Source organism: Chenopodium album, chromosome 27 (assembly GCF_948465745.1).
Source record: "Chenopodium album chromosome 27, dcCheAlbu1.1, whole genome shotgun sequence".
In the NCBI taxonomy this organism is placed as follows: Eukaryota; Viridiplantae; Streptophyta; class Magnoliopsida; order Caryophyllales; family Amaranthaceae; genus Chenopodium; species Chenopodium album.
The window spans coordinates 27,439,319-27,457,484 of record NC_137860.1 but is presented as its reverse complement, the minus strand read 5'-3'; the positions used below and the strand labels follow the sequence as shown (position 1 = coordinate 27,457,484).

The window sequence follows — 18,166 nt, the reverse complement described above, 5'->3', positions numbered from 1 at the left end:
TAACAGAAGGTAATGGAAGCTAAAGGTTATCAAGAGTTTAAAATTCTATTAGCATTGAAAATTTGAAATTTAAAAGCAACTTAGGATACATGGACACTTCACCTAATTGTTGTGTCGGTGTCTATAGTCCGTGTCTAACTGACACAGTTCAGACACCGACACTCGTTGAACACACGACGACACTAAATGATATGGTTTGTTGTGCTTTGTGGCACAACACCTTATCTTTTTCAACTTTTTTTAATGAAAATTATAAAGTAAAGTTTTTATTAAAATAAAATTTAAGCAATGCTAGATAAATAAGGTAATACAGAGTAGTTAAATAATATAGGTGCATTCATATATAGCTCATTAGATTATAATTTGTGAACTAAATAGTATTATACTATATATATTATGACTAGATTAGTCTCATGCGATGCACGATTTTGACAAATATAATATTTGTCATATTGTCACAATTTGACAATCATAAAGTTATTAGACTAAATGTGGATATTAATTTACATTAAATTTTCAATTTATAAAAAAAATGAATAGTGAAATAGATGACAAAAAATTAATATAAGAAATTACTCCGTATAAAATAAAGTGATGATATCACATATATCTTAAGCGGGAAAATTTCCTACCACAACTTGACCTGTGTATAGTAATGAGAAGAGATGATGTCAGCGGTTGATATTTTAGCAATTTTAATAGATTAGATATCCCAATCAAGCTTCGGTTTCTCTTATTGATAAACGAAAAAAATGTTGCTCAAATGACAAATGTTTGAGACTCTGTTATGCTACTCGATTAAGATAAATAACTACTAGTCAAAAAAAGAAAAATAAATACTTATCTCACTAATTTTGATTTTGTTTTTTCTTTTCAAGGGACTCCAAAAACTACCAACGTTTCACTTTGTATGATTTTCTTTCGCAAATAACATATCCTTGCATTAACAAGGGTACGCTCTACTATGCTAAAATTTGCACCATTCACGATAAAACCGAAAAATAAATAGTACTCCCTCTGTCCCTTAATACAAAGCCTCTTTTAGTTTTTTTTGCAGGAATTAAGAAAATTGTAAATTCTTTAAAACTAATGGTTAAAAGTACATATATGTTTGTGATAGATAGAATGAATGAAAAAGTAGCTGGGAATATTTGAAGAGATTAAGAGAGAAAATGTTGGAAATTAAACACAATCTTTAAATAGAAAGAGACATAGTATTTTGGTTTAGCCAAAAAGGAAATGGGGCTTTGTATTAAGGGACGGAGGGAGTATTAGCGGTTTAACAATGCAAATTTTAAGGGTAAAACGGGTATTGGTGTTAGCACTAGGCCACTAGTTCAGATTATTGTGGCTTGTGGATTTTGCGGGTCTTATGTGGTGAGGTGTGGTGAATATGAGCCACTCAAACTCTTTGAATTTCTTCAACCTGTCTTCTTCCACTCTATACTGTCACCGGCCATTCGCACCTCCGGCTTACACTCTCTCTTCTCAACTGAAAAACATCAAAGGCAAATTCATTTTCTAATCTCACATAATTTTTCTCTTTTCTTTTTAATCGTATAATTTGTAGGATTTTATCTAAAGTTTGTCACTTTTTTTTACAGGTTTGTGGAATTGTGATTATGGCTTCTATAATTGCAAATCTTTCTCTTCCAATTTTGATGAATGGGGTAAAACCCTCTTTGAAACCCACTTCAAACTTCCCAGTTTGTGCATTCCCAGGTCAATTTCTTCTTGTTTACTGTCTTTTATTAAGCTGTAATTTGTTAATCATTGTCTGAAATTTACTCTATGAATGTAGTTGTTTTTGGATTATGTGTTATTACTTAAACCTGGGAGTTGATGAATCATAAATGTTCATTTTGTTTTCTGATTTGGAGAGGTTTGTACTCTAACTGTTTGCTTGTGAATTACTATTTGGGTTCGGAATTAATTGTCACGTTGATGGTGTCATTCAAACTAGAAATGTGATAACTAAATTTGGACGGAGGTAGTATTATGAAATTGCTTGTAATGTATCTTTTGATGAAGTCATAATACACAAATTTTGATGAAGTCATAATTAGATACTATTATCAGACATTCCCAGATTCCAACCCTCAAAACTTTTAAGTATACTGTTAAAATTTGAAGTTACTGGAATTGAAGGCACCAGAGTAACAAAGTCAGAAATAGCAGATCAGAAAGAGAAGTTGACCACCACAGCTAACTGATTCGGCCAATGAATAACCAGTGATAAGGTATAGGGACTAGGAAAAGCTTTCTCAAAAGCCCATTTCTAGGCTTGACACCATATGCCTTGTCCCAAATCATCTATGTATTTTAACAAATGAAGTGTGGTTAAGGGATGAGGATTTTTTTTTTTTGAAAACACGCTGCGAGTATCATTAAAGAAGATCAATTTCCGCCAAAGTAATCAAACTTTGGGGAAACGACCCGAGGGAAACAAATTTGTTACAACCTCTAGTATCCCATCTAGCAATGTGATGGGCTAGAGTATTACCCGCACGTTTAATATGAGAAAACAAGAAATAATTAAAACTAGAAGCAAGACAATTAATATCCTCATAAATCAGAAAAACAGGAGAGAATCCCTTTGCCTTGGACTTGACAGCCTTCACAACCTTCTCAGCATCTGATTCCAGCAGCACTTCTGTAAAACCAAGTCTGCTTGCAATTTGCAGCCCAAACCTGCAGGCAGCAGCTTCTGCCACACAGCTATCCCACCCTGCATCAACCTGTCGAACAGCAGCAGCAAGAAGTAAGCCCTGCTCACTTCTAATGACCACCCCGAGCCCTGTCTTGGCACCTAAGTGAGCATCACAGTTCACTTTCACCTTTCCTGCAGTGGGGCAAGACCAAGCACTTGGTGTACGACACACAACAGCAGCAGCCTTGTTAGATACCTTTGCCATATGTTCATTGCTTTCTCTAACATAATGCATCCAACCTCTAGCCACCTCGACAGCATTAAAGGACTCTTGCTCGAAGACACTCTTATTTCTGCAGTGCCAAGCAGCCCAGGCTAATGTAGCTACCTGCAGCAGCTCCTCCTTAGATAAATTCGTGGAACACCAAAGCAACAGTTCAGCAAAATTGCTGGCAGGAGCAGACAGAACTTGATTGCACAGGGGGCTAGCAGCCCATATTTCAGCAGCAGCTGTGCAATTAAGGATGGCATGCATAATTGTTTCCTCAGGAGCATTGCAGATACTACATGTTTGGTTAGGGACAATGTGTCTATAAAACAATCGTTCCTTGACAGCAAGGAAATCCTTACACGCTCTCCACAGAAAATGCTTCAATTTCGGAGGACATCCCATTGACCACACAAGCTTCCATACAGCATCTAAATCAGGGCCTTGTTCATTCACACAATTTTTACCCAGCCAGTACCCCGACTTGACAGTATAATCACCATCATTTGAAGGCCACCAATACATCTTATCTGGGGGGCTTCGAGCTGACAGGGGAATTGTTAAGATACTAGCAACATCCTCTTCATTAAAATTGTTTTTTAATGTCTCAAGGTCCCACTCCCCGCATCCATGGTTAATCAGGTCACACACCCTTAAATCCATATCACTCGTTGCACACGGAGTTGGAACAATTGCAGGAGAGTTCCCTGGCAGCCAAGCTTCATCCCACACTTTAATTGCACTACCATTCCCAACTCTCCTATTGAGACCCTCCAATAACAATCCTCTAGCACCCCAAATACTTCTCCAAGCATAGCTTGGATCATAGCCACACGGAGCCTTGAGAACTTCACAATTTTTAAAGTATTTTGCTTTTAAAATTGAATGAATGAGAGTTCCCGGGTTATGATGTAACCTCCACATTTGTTTTGCCAAAAGAGCTTGATTGAAGCATTTTAAGTCTCTAAATCCCAATCCACCGAGAGCTTTGGGTCGACACAAGAGATCCCACCGTTGCCAATGCATCTTACTCGTAGTGTCCGTTGAGCCCCACCAAAATCTCGCAAGCATGGCATGAATTTGATCAATAAATCCATCGAGAAGTTTGAAAATACTCATCATATAGGTTGGTATAGCCTGGGCCACCGCCTTGATAAGTACCTCTTTTCCCGGCCGAAAAAGCAACATTTCCTTCCAACCCTGCAGTTTCTTCCACAATCTCTCCTTTAACCCTGCAAAGATAGCCTTTTTCGACCTCCCTATGATAGTTGGCAACCCAAGGTACTTTTCTTGTCTTTCGACCTCCTTGACACCTAAAATATCAATTATTTCTTGCCTTCGGTTCTGACACACCTTTTTGCTAAAAACAACTTCTGTCTTGCATAAATTGACTTTCTGACCAGAAGCTCTCTCATATTTGCTGATAATATCAGCTATAACCGAGTATTCTTGCAACATTTGCTCTAGCAAAAAGAATACTGTCATCTGCAAAAAAATAAATGAGACACCCTAGGAGCATTCCTGCAAATTCTAGCACCATGAATCAAGTTACCATTAGCCGCCTTCGAAATTAGAGTCGAGAAACCATCCGCACATAGGCGTAACCCTCTTGATGGAACCACAGACCCCGAGATCTGCCCATTGATCTTAAAAGCGAAAGAGACACTATTAAGACAACACATAATACGATGAACCCAACTATAAGAGAAACCCATCTTAATCATCACCTGCTCCAAAAAGACCCACTCCACCCTATCATATGCCTTACTCATATCAAGCTTCAGAGCGACATTACCATCTTTCCCTTCACCCCCTCTCTTCATAGCATGAAAAATTTCAAATGCTACAATAGCATTATCAGTGATGAGTCTTTGTGGAACAAAAGCACTCTGATTTGGAGAAATGATATCTCCAAGAAAATTTTTCAATTTATTTGCTAACACTTTAGAGATGATTTTATAAATAACATTGCAGCAACTAATATGCCTGAACTCCGAAATCAGAGTAGGTTTATCACATTTTGGAATAAGCACAATGCAAGTGTTATTTATCCCCGCTAGATCAATATTCCCATTCCACCAGTTCTGCACATAAGCAATAATATCTGACCCAATAACATGCCAAAATTTCTGAAAAAATAAATCATGCATACCATCAGGGCCCGGAGCTTTATTCGGATGCATTTGGAACAAGGCTTGTCTAACTTCTTCCCCCGTTGGTTCTCTATCCAGGATTGAGTTCATCTCATCAGACACCACAGAATCCAGATCCTCCATTGCATCTTGAAACCCAGCAGGCGAGCTGGTAGCAAAGAGGTTATAGAAATAAGCGGCAATCAGCTTCTCAATATCAACTCTCTTGTTCTTCCAAACCCCATTGTCATCAAATAGCCCATAATTTTATTCCGTGACTTGCGTTGACTAGCTTTGTGATGAAAATATTTTGTATTTTTATGTTAAGGGATGAGGATTCATCTTTAATGCCTTTATTATTATTGGTGAATATCGTTAGAGCGTATTTTGACCAAAAGGTATATGGCAGGATAATAACTTACTGTTATCTCCTGGAACATATGGGTTTATCATCTATTAGAGATGAGTCAATGGTAAGATTAGGGTAAGATTGTAAGAAAGTTTGGAAGCTTCAATAGAAACCCAGCTGTTGCCTTTTGGATACATGTCTTCTAGAAATAGGTGATGTAAGTGAAGAGATAATCGGTCCATTTCTAGACTTGCTGGGGTTAGGGAGGAGTACATTAAGATACTCTAGCAGAAAAAAGGTAAAAATGTTCCACTGGAATTGTTTGTCTGTAATGCAGACTTTCCATTAATGGATTTCAATTGCATTTACGTCTATAATGTTAATACACCAGAAACTATCCACAACTGATTAGAAATGGCTTAAGAAATCTAGACCAACCTCCCCCTACGGGATTCCTTTCTCAAGCTCAGCTCATGTTTCATATATCATGTTCATGTACTGTAGTTTATGTACAGTGCTTCTATTTTTTTTTTTTTTTTGTGTAAGAATCATGTAAAATTTGAATTTCTTGCTTATCTTGATGGGTGCTTCTTTTCAGAAAGACAAGGCCGTGTGGCAGTTGTTGTGAAAGCAACAAGTGACAGCTCTGATTCTTCAACGTCTTTGAATGTTGTCAAATCAGTTCAGAATCTTGTGAGAATCCTCTTGCACCCTCCCTACTTTCTTTTCTGCCCCCGCTTTGATGTAGTATTTACCTTCTCAAGAGATACCTTCCTAAAATAATGCGAGTAGAATTGAAAGTTAAAAATTGCTTTTTTGTTGGTCAGCTGGTCCATCTAGCACAGTTAACTAGTTTTAAACAATACAAAATTCCTAACTTCTTCTATCTCTCTCTCTCTCTCTTTTTTTTTTTTTTTTTTCATTCAAATGTGTAACTTTTTGGACTATTGTTGATGCAGTGGGATAGCCCTGAAGATCGAATTGCTGTTATTGGATTGGGGTTGACAGCTGTTATTGCATTCTGGGCCTCACTTAATGTCATTGCGGTAAGTGCTATGGAATTTTTATTTTGCATTATGTGAGATTAAAGCATGGTAGTGCATGGGTATATTTGTGAACTATACTTGAGGATTGTACTGAGAAACTCTATATTGTACTTGTTCTCTTATATTTTGCTCCAACTAGGACTTTACCTATCTGATAATACCTTAAGTTAGTCAAATGCTCTGATAATCTATCTGTTGGTTTTTGACAAACAATTTCCAATTATGGGCACACAAGGGAATATTATTGAAAAGTAGAAGTACTGTAAACAGAACATCTGAAGATGTCCATAGATAGTATAGATTTTTTTTTTTCAAACAAAACATGAAGGGGGAAGTATAGAGAAGCCTGGAGATTATTTTATAGTTGGAATTTGATTTATATTTTCTTACATAAGCTGACATTTTGTAATGAACTAGCTTAAGGGAAAGGAGTAGTGTAGGCAATGCAATACTTTGGTTTTAAGATATAAGAAGGCTGTATAAAGAAAAAACGATGGAAGAAAGACCATGATGAACAAGCCTCTCAAAAGCTTATATTATCTGTTATTTCCAGTTTTATTGCAAATTTTCATCTTCTTCTTTCTTTCAAATTGTGATAATTAGACATAAGAAGGCTATATAAAGTGAAGACTAATGAGAGAAAAACCACGATAAACAAGCCTCTCGAAAGCTTGTATTACCTGTTATTTCCAAATTTAAATGCAAATCTTCATCTTCTTCTTTCCTTCAATTTCTGCACAATTTTTCAGTTAATAAAACATCAATCTTGTATTATTCTGTTATAGAATGCCATAAGTCGGCGATATTTAAAGTGGGAAGATAAAGATTAATGGAAGAAGAAGATAATCGTGATAACTATTTAAATAGCAGCAATAATATAAGATTATACAAGCTTTTGACAGGCTTTCTCTCTTCAAAATTGTAAAACAAGCTAAAGAAAACATTCAATAATGTTCATCATGAATACTGTTGATAAATCAGGCATTACATTGGTCAAGCTCCCAAAGTGTTGCATTCATCACACTGACTTGGATGTTAAAAGTTGTTTCCTTCAAAAAGCTAAGCATTTTACTGGAAACCTTTCATTTGCTTGGATGAAATTTGCTCATTATTTTTAGGGTCTCCTTCTAGCTATAATGCATATTGTGGTTAACTTGGAGATGAAGAGAAAGAGAGAGGAATAAGGAATGATAATGAGGGAGAGATAATGAAGAGGAATGGAGAGGGGGAAAAGAAGGCGTGGCTTGGGATGAATCAGAACTGTGAAAGACAGATGTAGAAAGAGGAGGGAGAACAGGGGAAAGGGACTTTTTTTGTTTTGGCATGATGAAAAATATTACTTTGTATATTTTCAATATACATTATCTCTTTTACCATAAACCATATACAATAATCTCTATTATCATCAGTATATCACTGGGTTTATCTGAGAATAATCTTCCAAATATTTATTGATGTTGACTGTTTCTGAGTTGGATAACTTATGTACAATTTGGTCATATCTTAAGCTGCTATCGGGTTGATGAATTCTTTTTTGCAATTCTTCCACTTTCTTGGCATTCATGTCATTTTGTAAGTATTTTCAGTAGTTGTGAACTTGTGATTTGTAATTCTATACTAGATTCTGAAGGCATACTCAGAGGTGGATCTTTCTGCCTTCTTTATCCATTCTTTTATCTGCTCTCCTCAATTAACATTCAACATTCCAATTTGAGGCACAAGATCCCGTACAACTGAAAAGTTCTTTGAAAGAGCATTTAATGTGACCCTAAGATCCCCGGGACTCTTATATCACATGTCTTTTCATAAAATTGTTTCTTAACATGAGACAATAGTGATTTTACAAGTTTTAGCGATACAGTTCTTTATATTCTATGCATTAATCCTGATATTCATCAGGTTGAAATTTTAGTGATAAGTTGTAATTTGACATTGATTATTGTGGACTGATCTGCAACCAGTCATCTTTGTGGCTTTGAATTATGGTTAAGAAACAGATTTTTGGATTTCCCTTATTTTGACTCTGTTGTATCTGTTTTATGAACAGGCAGTCGACAAGCTTCCTTTGATTCCAGGTTTCTTGGAATTTGTTGGGATACTGTTCTCTTCGGTAAGTATATCCTATCATGCTTGCTTAAAACTTACAAGTGTTGGCAATGACTACTCTGTAATGTTTATATTAATCTGGTTAATCATACTCTGAACCTTCTATCTGGTGATTGATTAATCATTATGAGCCTCATACTGGTGGTAGTTAGATTGCTAGGCTATTGTGTCAGGACTGAATGATATCACAGAAACAAGAAGCCCTGGGAGAGGGGGCGCCGGGGGTGGAGGTTGGGGGTGGGGGTGTTGCGGGGGGGTTTCAGGAGAGGAAATGTGGATATTGGTCCTTAAATTATGATTCAGGTTTCCTATTTTAACAGTCATGAGCTCATCACTATTTGTTACTTTTCATATAATTGCATAACCAAAAAAGACCGTCAAAACAAAATTCTAAGCTTCCCCTTTGATGCATTATTGTTAGATTAATTTTGCTGTTAGGTGAGCTACATCAGTTCTCATTTGTGCAAGGGATTCAAAAGAGTTTGGAGTGGCTGAGTTTTTAGGTCTATAGAATCATATACTCATGTGATTTGAGAAGTTGGGTAGATTGTTTGTCCTCCCAAGGTAAAATCTATAAAACTTTCTTTACCTTGGTCGAATGTTGTTCTAAATGATGACCAATCCTTCTAATCACATCTTTTTTGTTAAGAGACATGAACTAGACATAACGTGAATGGATGAAGGCCTTGTATAGCAGCAACCCCTATGTTGTTTCACACTTCAATTTCATGCTTTAAACCTCAATAATTTTACCTAATCTTCTAGTCTTATGATGAAGAGACTCTCCTGATTAGTGATCATGTATTTACTAAAAACCTCTCTCCTAATCTTCTTCTTTAATGTTAGTTTGATCCTAATTGGTTTCCGATGTATAACTTCATATGTAATTTTTTTTGTTTCCAGTGGTTTATTTACCGGTATCTCTTGTTCAAGCCTGACAGGTGAGTAAAAGTTTCTCTTCAAGTTATTTTCACCCTTTCTTTATACATTGCCCGATTTCTTTTCATCAAGTCTGTCTAATTTTGAAATTTCGTTGGGGGCCTTGTGTTATCATAGAGAGGAGCTGTTTAGGAACATCAACAAGTCAGTATCAAACATTTTGGGCCAGTAAAGGTCACCATTGAATAGCTTCTGATGTGTTCGTCTCAGTATTTGCTGTATGATGCATTAGCTCTGAGACTCGAACGACCAAGATTAAACCCTTTATTGTATAGCATATTACGAGTACTTAGTGACACGATACATCATACATGGTATAGCATAGTAGTGCTTGCCTAAGTTTCTGCTTTGTAACCTGCATCTTCAATGAAAAAAAAAAAATAGTAGTAAATTACCCCCCTTAAATTTCTTAAGCTTTGCTTATTATAAAATTTCCTGAATCAAAGCATGATAAACTTCCTTGCACCAAAAATAAAATAAAATTCAATCGTGATGAATTTCTACTAGCTGGGCTTTGTTGGAGCCATGGTCCAGTTTGGGGTTCTAGATCAATGAAACAATCACATTGTATTACACTCTTTTGGGTACACCCGATGTACAGCGTTTTTACTATACATCGTCCAATTGTATTACTACTCCGTTTCATATTTTTTGCAAATTTGGAGTATTATTATGAGATATAAAATATTCCAAAGTTGCAAAAAATATAAAACGGAGGTAATATAACTTTTAACTAAGTTTGGGTGACCTTTAACCTGGTTTGGGTAACTATAATCAATATAAAAAAATTATTACGAATTTCTTAAACTATAGAGTAATTATAGTTTAAAAAATGAATTTTTATAAAGAGGGGTAGGATTACAATTATGCAGTACTAGGTTAAACCTCGTGCCATGCACGGTGATCTTTAGTTATATATATATAGTTATATAGTATTGATAAAGAAGACTTACTGTACTCAGTATAATCATAAATTAGTCGAGAAATAATAAAAGTATGAAATATGTTAATTTGGTATTTGCAATTTTAATTATAGCTTCTAATACACAACTAAAACAAAAGTAGGCAAAAAATCTGAGCAATATTTTTTCTTATTGTAAGATTATTTTAAAATTTTGATTTTTGGTATATAATTGATTTACAAAAATCATGTTAATATGGAATATGCAAAACAAAATAATAATAAATAATATGATTTTTGTAAGTGATTTGTTTCCTTAATTGGAATTTTTTTTTTAGTAAAAAGAAAAAAATAACTAAGGACACACCAGGAGATGACACTTGTCATTGCTGGTGTGTCTTTTAGTATATAGTACTAGTTCTTTGCCCGAGCAATGCTTGGATATTTACAAGAAAACAAATTATCTTTATAAATTACTATAAGTTTGAGAATTATTTGTTTATGTTATCAAATTATTATAGATTAGATACGATAATGTAGAATACTTAAAGATTCAAGAAAATATACAAAAAAATATTTTTTTTTTTTTTTTTGAGGAAACAAAAAAATATTTTATTTATTTAAGTTGTTATAGCTGTTCTATTTTTTAGGTTGCATTTTTTATAAATCAGCTATGTTATTAATTTTCATGAACAAAAAAAGGAAAAAAAAAAAAAAGCTTTTTGGCGGGAAATTTTTTAATGCAAACGCGACATGTGTACTTTGGGGATAGGGTTGGGGATTACTTTAGTATATTAGTATTGATGATTGATTTTTACAAGGTTTTATTTTTTATTTATTTATTTATTTATTTATTTTTTTTTTTTTTTTTTGAGAAATACAAGGTTAATTTCTTGTGAAGATTAATTTATAATCTATTAAAATAAGTAACTTTTAATATGGAGTATTAATTTTATTAACTTTTTGACTCAAATAAATTTTATAGATAGATTCACAAATAACAATCACAAAAATATATCTGCATTTAGGGCACATCTGTTTGGATATTTTTAAACGATGTACGAAGTAATATACTTTTATGATTATATATCGATATGATTGTAATTTCCTTATCTTCATTTTTTTTAATTTTTTATTATTTTTGAACTGATGTATATTTTAGGGTATCTCTAAAAAAAAAAAAAGGTTTAAAATATCCTAGGTTAAGTATCTGATGTTACATCATACGCAAGATACAAGTAACCACAAGTATGCAAATTCTATATATACTCCACAAATTATTGCGATCGATTTGTCATTCCTGAAACTAGAAATTCAACCTTCCTTACTCTCCACAAATTAGTCCCCTTTATTTGTATATTTCCAGATACAAGCAATTCAACAACCTTGGTTAATTATCTTTAACAATAATGGAGTCAACAGCTTCCAATTCTTCTCCTTCATACTCCCCATATTCAAGATTCTCACCGGAGTCACCCGAGTACACTCCGTCGTCTCCTGTATACACACCGGATTCACCTGAATACACCCCATCATCTCCTGTATACACTCCGGAGTCACCTGAATACACCCCGTCGTCTCCTGTATACACTCTGGAGTCACCCATATACACCCCGTCGTCTCCTGTATACACACCGGAGTCACCTGAATACACTCCATCGTCTCCTGTATACACACCTGAGTCACCTGAATACACTCCATCGTCTCCTAGATACACTCTCAAGGCACCCGAATATACACCATCATTTCCTGAATATACACCGTCATCTCCTGAATATACACCTGAGTCACCCGTATACACTCCGTCGTCTCCTGAATACACACCGAAGTCACCTGAATACACCCCGTCGTCCCCTAAATATTCTTCCAAGAAATCTCCTGTATACACTCCATCGTCCCCTGAATACACACCAAAGTCACCTGAATACACTCCGTCTTCCCCTGAATACACACCAAAGTCACCCGAATACACACAGTCGTCTCCTAAATATTCGTCCAAGACAACCCGAGTACACACCGTCATGGGCATCATCTCCTGAGTATACACCTAAATCACCCGAGTACACCCCGTCATCTCCTGAATACACACCAAAGTCACCCGAATATACACCGTCATCTCCTGTTTACTCGCTGAAATCTCCTGAATATACTCCATCTTCACCAGTTTGTTCGCGGTGTAAGAGACGAAGAGACACGCCTTTAAGGTGTAGATCAAGAAGAGAAAAACTAGCAAGGCACCTTTGATTATTTTGGCAGTTTAGTGTTAATGTTAAAGCAATACTGTTGGTAGAATTTTCTGTATGTATTTTGATATATGATGAGTTAGAAAGTTTAATATTCCTATTATTGTTGTGACGGGAGATCTTGAACAATTAATGTTGCTTTCTGTTACTTTGTTTATTAATTCCAAGAGAATTTCTATCTTTTACATTCTTAGTTTCTTACTAGCTAGTTTTATGAATTCAGATTGTTTATAAAGAATACAAGCATATATCAAGGATTCAGATTGAGGTTGCTTTTTGAAATTCGATCACTCGAATTTTGAGTTTCATAATTTCATTGCAAGAACAATTCATTATTCTTGATAACGAAATCAAGAAAATCTAGTTCAAATTTAGTATTGAATTGATAAAAGTTACATACAACTTTTTGTCAAAAAAAAAAAAAAAAAAAGTTATATACAACTTTTAAACTACTTTTGTTCTGTATGCGTCCTTTATTTTTAGGTCACATATTTATTCAATCAATATTATTCATATCCACGATTTTAGTTGAATTGATCCAGGTGATCCCTATTCAACTCATACTCTACTTGTTTTAATGTTCAATTTCTAGCCCTATTTTCCATGAGTGTTAAACACGGATACAAATTTGGGATTTGGAAAAAAAAAAAAAAAAAAAAAAAAAAAAAAAAAAAAAAATTTAAAAATTCAAAATTGTGTTAAGCGAAGAAAGAAAATTATGTAAACTACATGTAGCCAATCCACCTAAAGCCCATAAGGAATAGGCCCACTAGGCCCAACATTAAACCGCCACAACGCTCCTCACCCTTCACTCGTCTATAAATATACAAAGGGGTGTAACTTTTCCCTTATTTTTAAGCCTTAATAAAAAAAACTTAAAACACTAAATCACTTCCAATTAACTCATGAAGCCTTCTCAACCCTACCACTACCGTAACAACAACCACTACTACTACAACCATTACTACCCTCCTCCACCCTCGCGACAACCACCGCTACTACCCACCCCGCCACACTACCACCATCCACCGCCTTTTCGCCCTCATGAGGCCCCAACATTACCTCGAAAACCACACAATATTTACCACCACCAATTACCCTCCCAAAATCCAACTTACCAAAATGCCTTAATTTCTACCCCGCCTAATGCTCATCACCCTACACTATCACCACCACCACCAGCTGAACTCCGAGTCTACTCTCCTTCGTCGCCATTTTACTCCCCAGTATCTCCCAATTACTGTGGCTCTTACTATTTTCCACATTATACTAATTCCTCACATGATGATCATAATGCGGCTTATTCACCGTGGTCTCCCAAATACTCCTTACCATCACCCGTCTTTGTACCACCACCACCGCCTTCTCCCATTCACACTGAGGAGCCGTCTCAGTCATCGTACTCGCCTCCACCTTCTCCTGTCCACTCTCCTTCGTGCTCTTCTGTGGATGACCACTCGTTGGCGTACTCCCCTTCTTACGTACCCTACACCCCTTAATGTATATGTTTGATTTTTAACGCCATTTTGAGAGATGGTTAAGCTAATGCTAGCTTAAACTCTAGGCGAATTTTGTCATTTTAATTGTATTGTAGACCCTTGTTAAAAAATTTGTTCAAATATAAGGCCATTTATAAATTGGTATTGAATGATCAATGATTATATTGTGTTACATCAAATCCATTATCGATGATTCAAGAAATAATTAAATTGTTTTAAAGGTAATTTGTCTAATTTTTTGAAACTTGTTCAAAAGTCGTTGCTTTGATCATGTACAAAACTAACTAGAAATTGGTAATAGTGTAAAATAATAAAGTGTGAAGGAGTATGGTATATGAAATTCCTTTTTATATGACATTTGAAGAAATTTCTTCTTGTATAAGTTCTTGAAGTGCATAATGAAATTACTTTTTAATTTGAATTCATTTGATATGAAGTACAAAGTATTATAGAGTTGTGACAAATTTACAATTTATTATTAGGTTTTTTTTGGTACTAGGTGCATGTGGATATTTCATATATTAAATATTATATTTGTGTATAGATACTTTCTCTTGATATATATAAATTACAATTAATTTATTAAACGATAAGGAAAGTAATTTATAGTTCATTTAGATTGTGGGAATGGAAAATTAAAAACAGAACAAACATTGTAAAGGAACATAATTAATAAGTATATTTCACTTTCAGTGTTTTCACTTCCTAGTTTGCTTAGAGACTCTCTTGCATCATTTAATCATCGGAGAACTACCTGCACGCCTGGGCGTGTTAGGCTCCGGGAGTTAAGTGTTGTTAAGGTGTCTCTTGCTACACCATGGTTGAGGCTTCCTCTTCTATGGAGCCTCCTCCAGAGGTGTCTGATGTCATACAACAGCTTAGAGATACTGAAATGCATGACTCTGATCATACTTCCGAAGACAGCCTCCCTGAAGAGACGAATACTGTGAAACCCTCCTTATTATTTAGAGAGGTTGTGGCTAACTCCTCTCAATGGTTCAATGAAGCAAGAAAAATCATGCTCAACTCCACTGAATGGGATGATAGTGAAATAACTCCACCATCTGATCCTCATGTGGTACAATTCCCTAAGGAAACCCTTTCTAACTTCGCCAACCTTGGAAGCTTACCTTAATGGGAAAGTGTCTTGGACTTAATGTTCGACCGTCTTTCATGACACAACGTGCTCGTGCTATGTGGAGACCTAGAGGTTCTCTTGAAGTTATAGACATAGGGAAAAATGTTTATCTCTTTCGTTTTTCGCTTCAAGATGATTATGAACGAGCACTGTTTGGTGGTCCTTGGTTCGTACAAGATCATTACCTAATGTTAACTAGGTGGGTTCCTAATTTTAGGCCATCAATGAACCCTTTCGAGATGTTAACCATATGGATTAGGTTCCCTGAACTACCAGTTGAACATTATGATAAGGAAGCCCTTTTTGAAATAGCAAAGTCATTTGGGAAGCCGATTCGTGTAGATTTTGCAACAAATCAAATCACTAGAGCTCGCTATGCAAGAGTCTGTATTGAGATTAATATGAATAAGCCCCTTATCTCTAGAGTGTGGGTTGGAAATCAATGACAGTTAATTGAATATGAGAATGTTCATACAATTTGCTTTGCTTGTGGGCGAATTGGCCATGCAAAAGTGAATTGCTCTCAAAATTTGGCACCGCCCAATTCTGACATAGCCCAGCCCAAAAGTCAACTTGATGACAGAACTGTTCAGAACTTAGTGAGCACTACTCCTAATACAACTAATATTTCAATAGCTCATTCTGAACAAATCCAATCTGAAGTTGGGCCATGGTCTTTGGTGGCTAATAAAAAAAAGCCCATTAAAGAAAACCAATTTTTCTAGCAGAAATGGAAAAACAAACACTCCAAGCCAAAATTCAGATGGGCCACCCCAAAAAAGCCAATCCAGAAATCCATCTAATAATTCTCAAAATAATAGGTGGACTCCCTTATCACTCCAAAATAAAAAATTAGAACATAAGGGAAGGCAAAACGTCTCTGCAAATTTTGAGAGTGGAGGTATAATCATGAAACCTGCTAATGTAAGCGTGCAAACAAGCTCAAAACCATTGACATCCAATTTTAAACATGTTCATGCAACCAATGAGAAAAACCACCGCCCTCAAAACTCTCTGGTAACAAATAATCTCACCCAAGTAAGAGCTTATAAGCAAGGCACCTCTTCATCTTCTAGTCATTCTCACCAAGACAATATTTCAAACTCTATCAATGGAGTCGAAAAAAGCAATGGAGCCATCAACAACACTAAGCATGTCCTTAACCCTTGTATCTCCTCCATCTCCGGTGCAGATGGAAGTCGACAACCCCAAACAAGACCCGAAACCAGCCCAGAAGAAGCAGCGACTGTCATCCCCGACAACCTTAACCCTAGCCACGACATCATCCATCCCACGCCCCCTGAATTCATCTCCATCTTACCTGAGACGGAACCCGTACCCTCGCCGATCATCCATCACTCACAGACTCCCCTTCACCCCGTTTCCGAAACCACCTCAGTCGATCACCCTGCCGGGAGTTCCAGTCAGTTACCCGAAGCACTCCCGGAGCTCCCCGCCTCGAACACGGAATCTGATCAGACCAATTCAGACGAGATGGAGTGCAACACTTCCTTCCCCCCCGAATGCAGAGAGAATCGGACCACCGAGTCGCACAATGCAGCTATTATCCAATCAACACCAATTAATTCTGGATCACTTGGTGGGTCGTGTTTCGGATTGGGGCTTGCCTCAATTAATTCCGCCGCAACGAAACATCCCTCACATTCCCTTACAATTAGAAAGCAGAGAAGTCGACATGGGGAAGTTGGAAAACCGTACGACAGTGTACAATGTGCAAAGAGAAGTGGTAGGACTTCAGCTTCAAGCTCGGTTCTCTCAGGAACCACCATTCGAGAAGGAGATACATGCACTAATGACTCCATTGAAGATGGAAGACATTTGGATGTTAGGAGAGTGCGGGAATTGGGAGGATTGGGAGGAGTTTCAACCTCCAATGCTATATAAGGGCAAAAATGTTGTAGGAGTTAGCCTTGGAACTCGAATGCCAAATTTAGATATGAATGTTATTTTGTGGAATATCCGTGGAGCGTCCTCGAATGATTTTGTGCCGCATGCAATGGATGTCCTTCGTGATCACCGACCAAAAATAATTATTTTGCTTGAGAATAAGGCTGGTGAAGATCGTGCGACTGAAGTTGGAAAATTTTTAGGCTTTGATGATTATGTTGTGGTTGAACCTAGTGATAAGAGAGGTGGGATTTGGATGTTTTGGAAGAAAGGGGTAGATCTCATAAGCTGTACCAAGAGAGCTCCTCACTATTTTCATGCATTGTTCCATTTTAGCCCAAATCAGCTTGAGTTTTTATTCACTGGGGTTTATGCTCCGAGCACCGCTAAAGAACGACATGCAATGTGGGTGGAGTGGCAAAAGAACTATCCTCCTAGTGATGTTCCTTGGATGGTTGCGGGTGATCTTAATGAAGTAACAAGTCAATCAGAGAAAAGGGGAGAGCGAATTTTCCGTCCAAGTCAATGTGCTGATTTCAATTCTTGGATGGATGGTGCAAGTATGGCTGATGTCGGCTTCAATGGTAATCCGTACACTTGGACCAACGCTAGACATGGCCTTGACTTAATTAGGGAGCGGCTTGATCGGGCTCTGGCTAACCCAGCATGGCTTACGGTCTTCCCTAACACTAAGGTAACTCACTTACCTCGGTCTTATTCTGATCACTGCCCTTTACTTATTTCTCTTAATGATAGCAGTAGAGGAGGGCCTTATCCTTTCCGTTGCAAAGAACCTTGGCTGCTTCACCCTGATTTTAACGAGTTTTTTTAACTCCCATTGGGATAATTCTGATTTTTTAATGGGTAGACATCTTTTTCTAGATAATATTAAACGTTGGAGCAATAAAGTTTTTGGTAATTTAACCTATAGAAAAAAGAGGATTCGTGCTAGATTGGATGGCATCCAAATTTATCTTGCTAATAAAT

General features: G+C 36.4%; 2 protein-coding genes across 3 annotated transcripts; both read left to right on the top strand.

The window, feature by feature from the left end:
• Positions 1-1,362: 1,362 nt before the first annotated feature.
• LOC145621003 (protein CURVATURE THYLAKOID 1C, chloroplastic-like) lies at positions 1,363-9,903 on the top strand. Of its 2 annotated transcripts, XM_081675742.1 has the most exons (7): positions 1,363-1,508; positions 1,605-1,722; positions 5,998-6,092; positions 6,359-6,445; positions 8,493-8,555; positions 9,455-9,492; positions 9,608-9,903. In XM_081675742.1, the coding sequence occupies exons 2-7, from the start codon at positions 1,623-1,625 to the stop codon at positions 9,660-9,662; spliced, it is 438 nt and encodes a 145-aa protein (XP_081531868.1). In that variant the 5' UTR covers positions 1,363-1,508; positions 1,605-1,622; the 3' UTR covers positions 9,663-9,903. The 2 variants fall into 2 exon arrangements, with proteins under 2 accessions (XP_081531868.1, XP_081531867.1); XM_081675741.1 differs by lacking the exon at positions 1,363-1,508 and having other exon boundaries at positions 1,531-1,722.
• Positions 9,904-15,267: 5,364 nt separating this feature from the next.
• Positions 15,268-15,717, top strand: LOC145619911 (uncharacterized). Its single transcript, XM_081674592.1, has one exon. The coding sequence runs from the start codon at positions 15,268-15,270 to the stop codon at positions 15,715-15,717; it is 450 nt and encodes a 149-aa protein (XP_081530718.1).
• Positions 15,718-18,166: the final 2,449 nt, after the last annotated feature.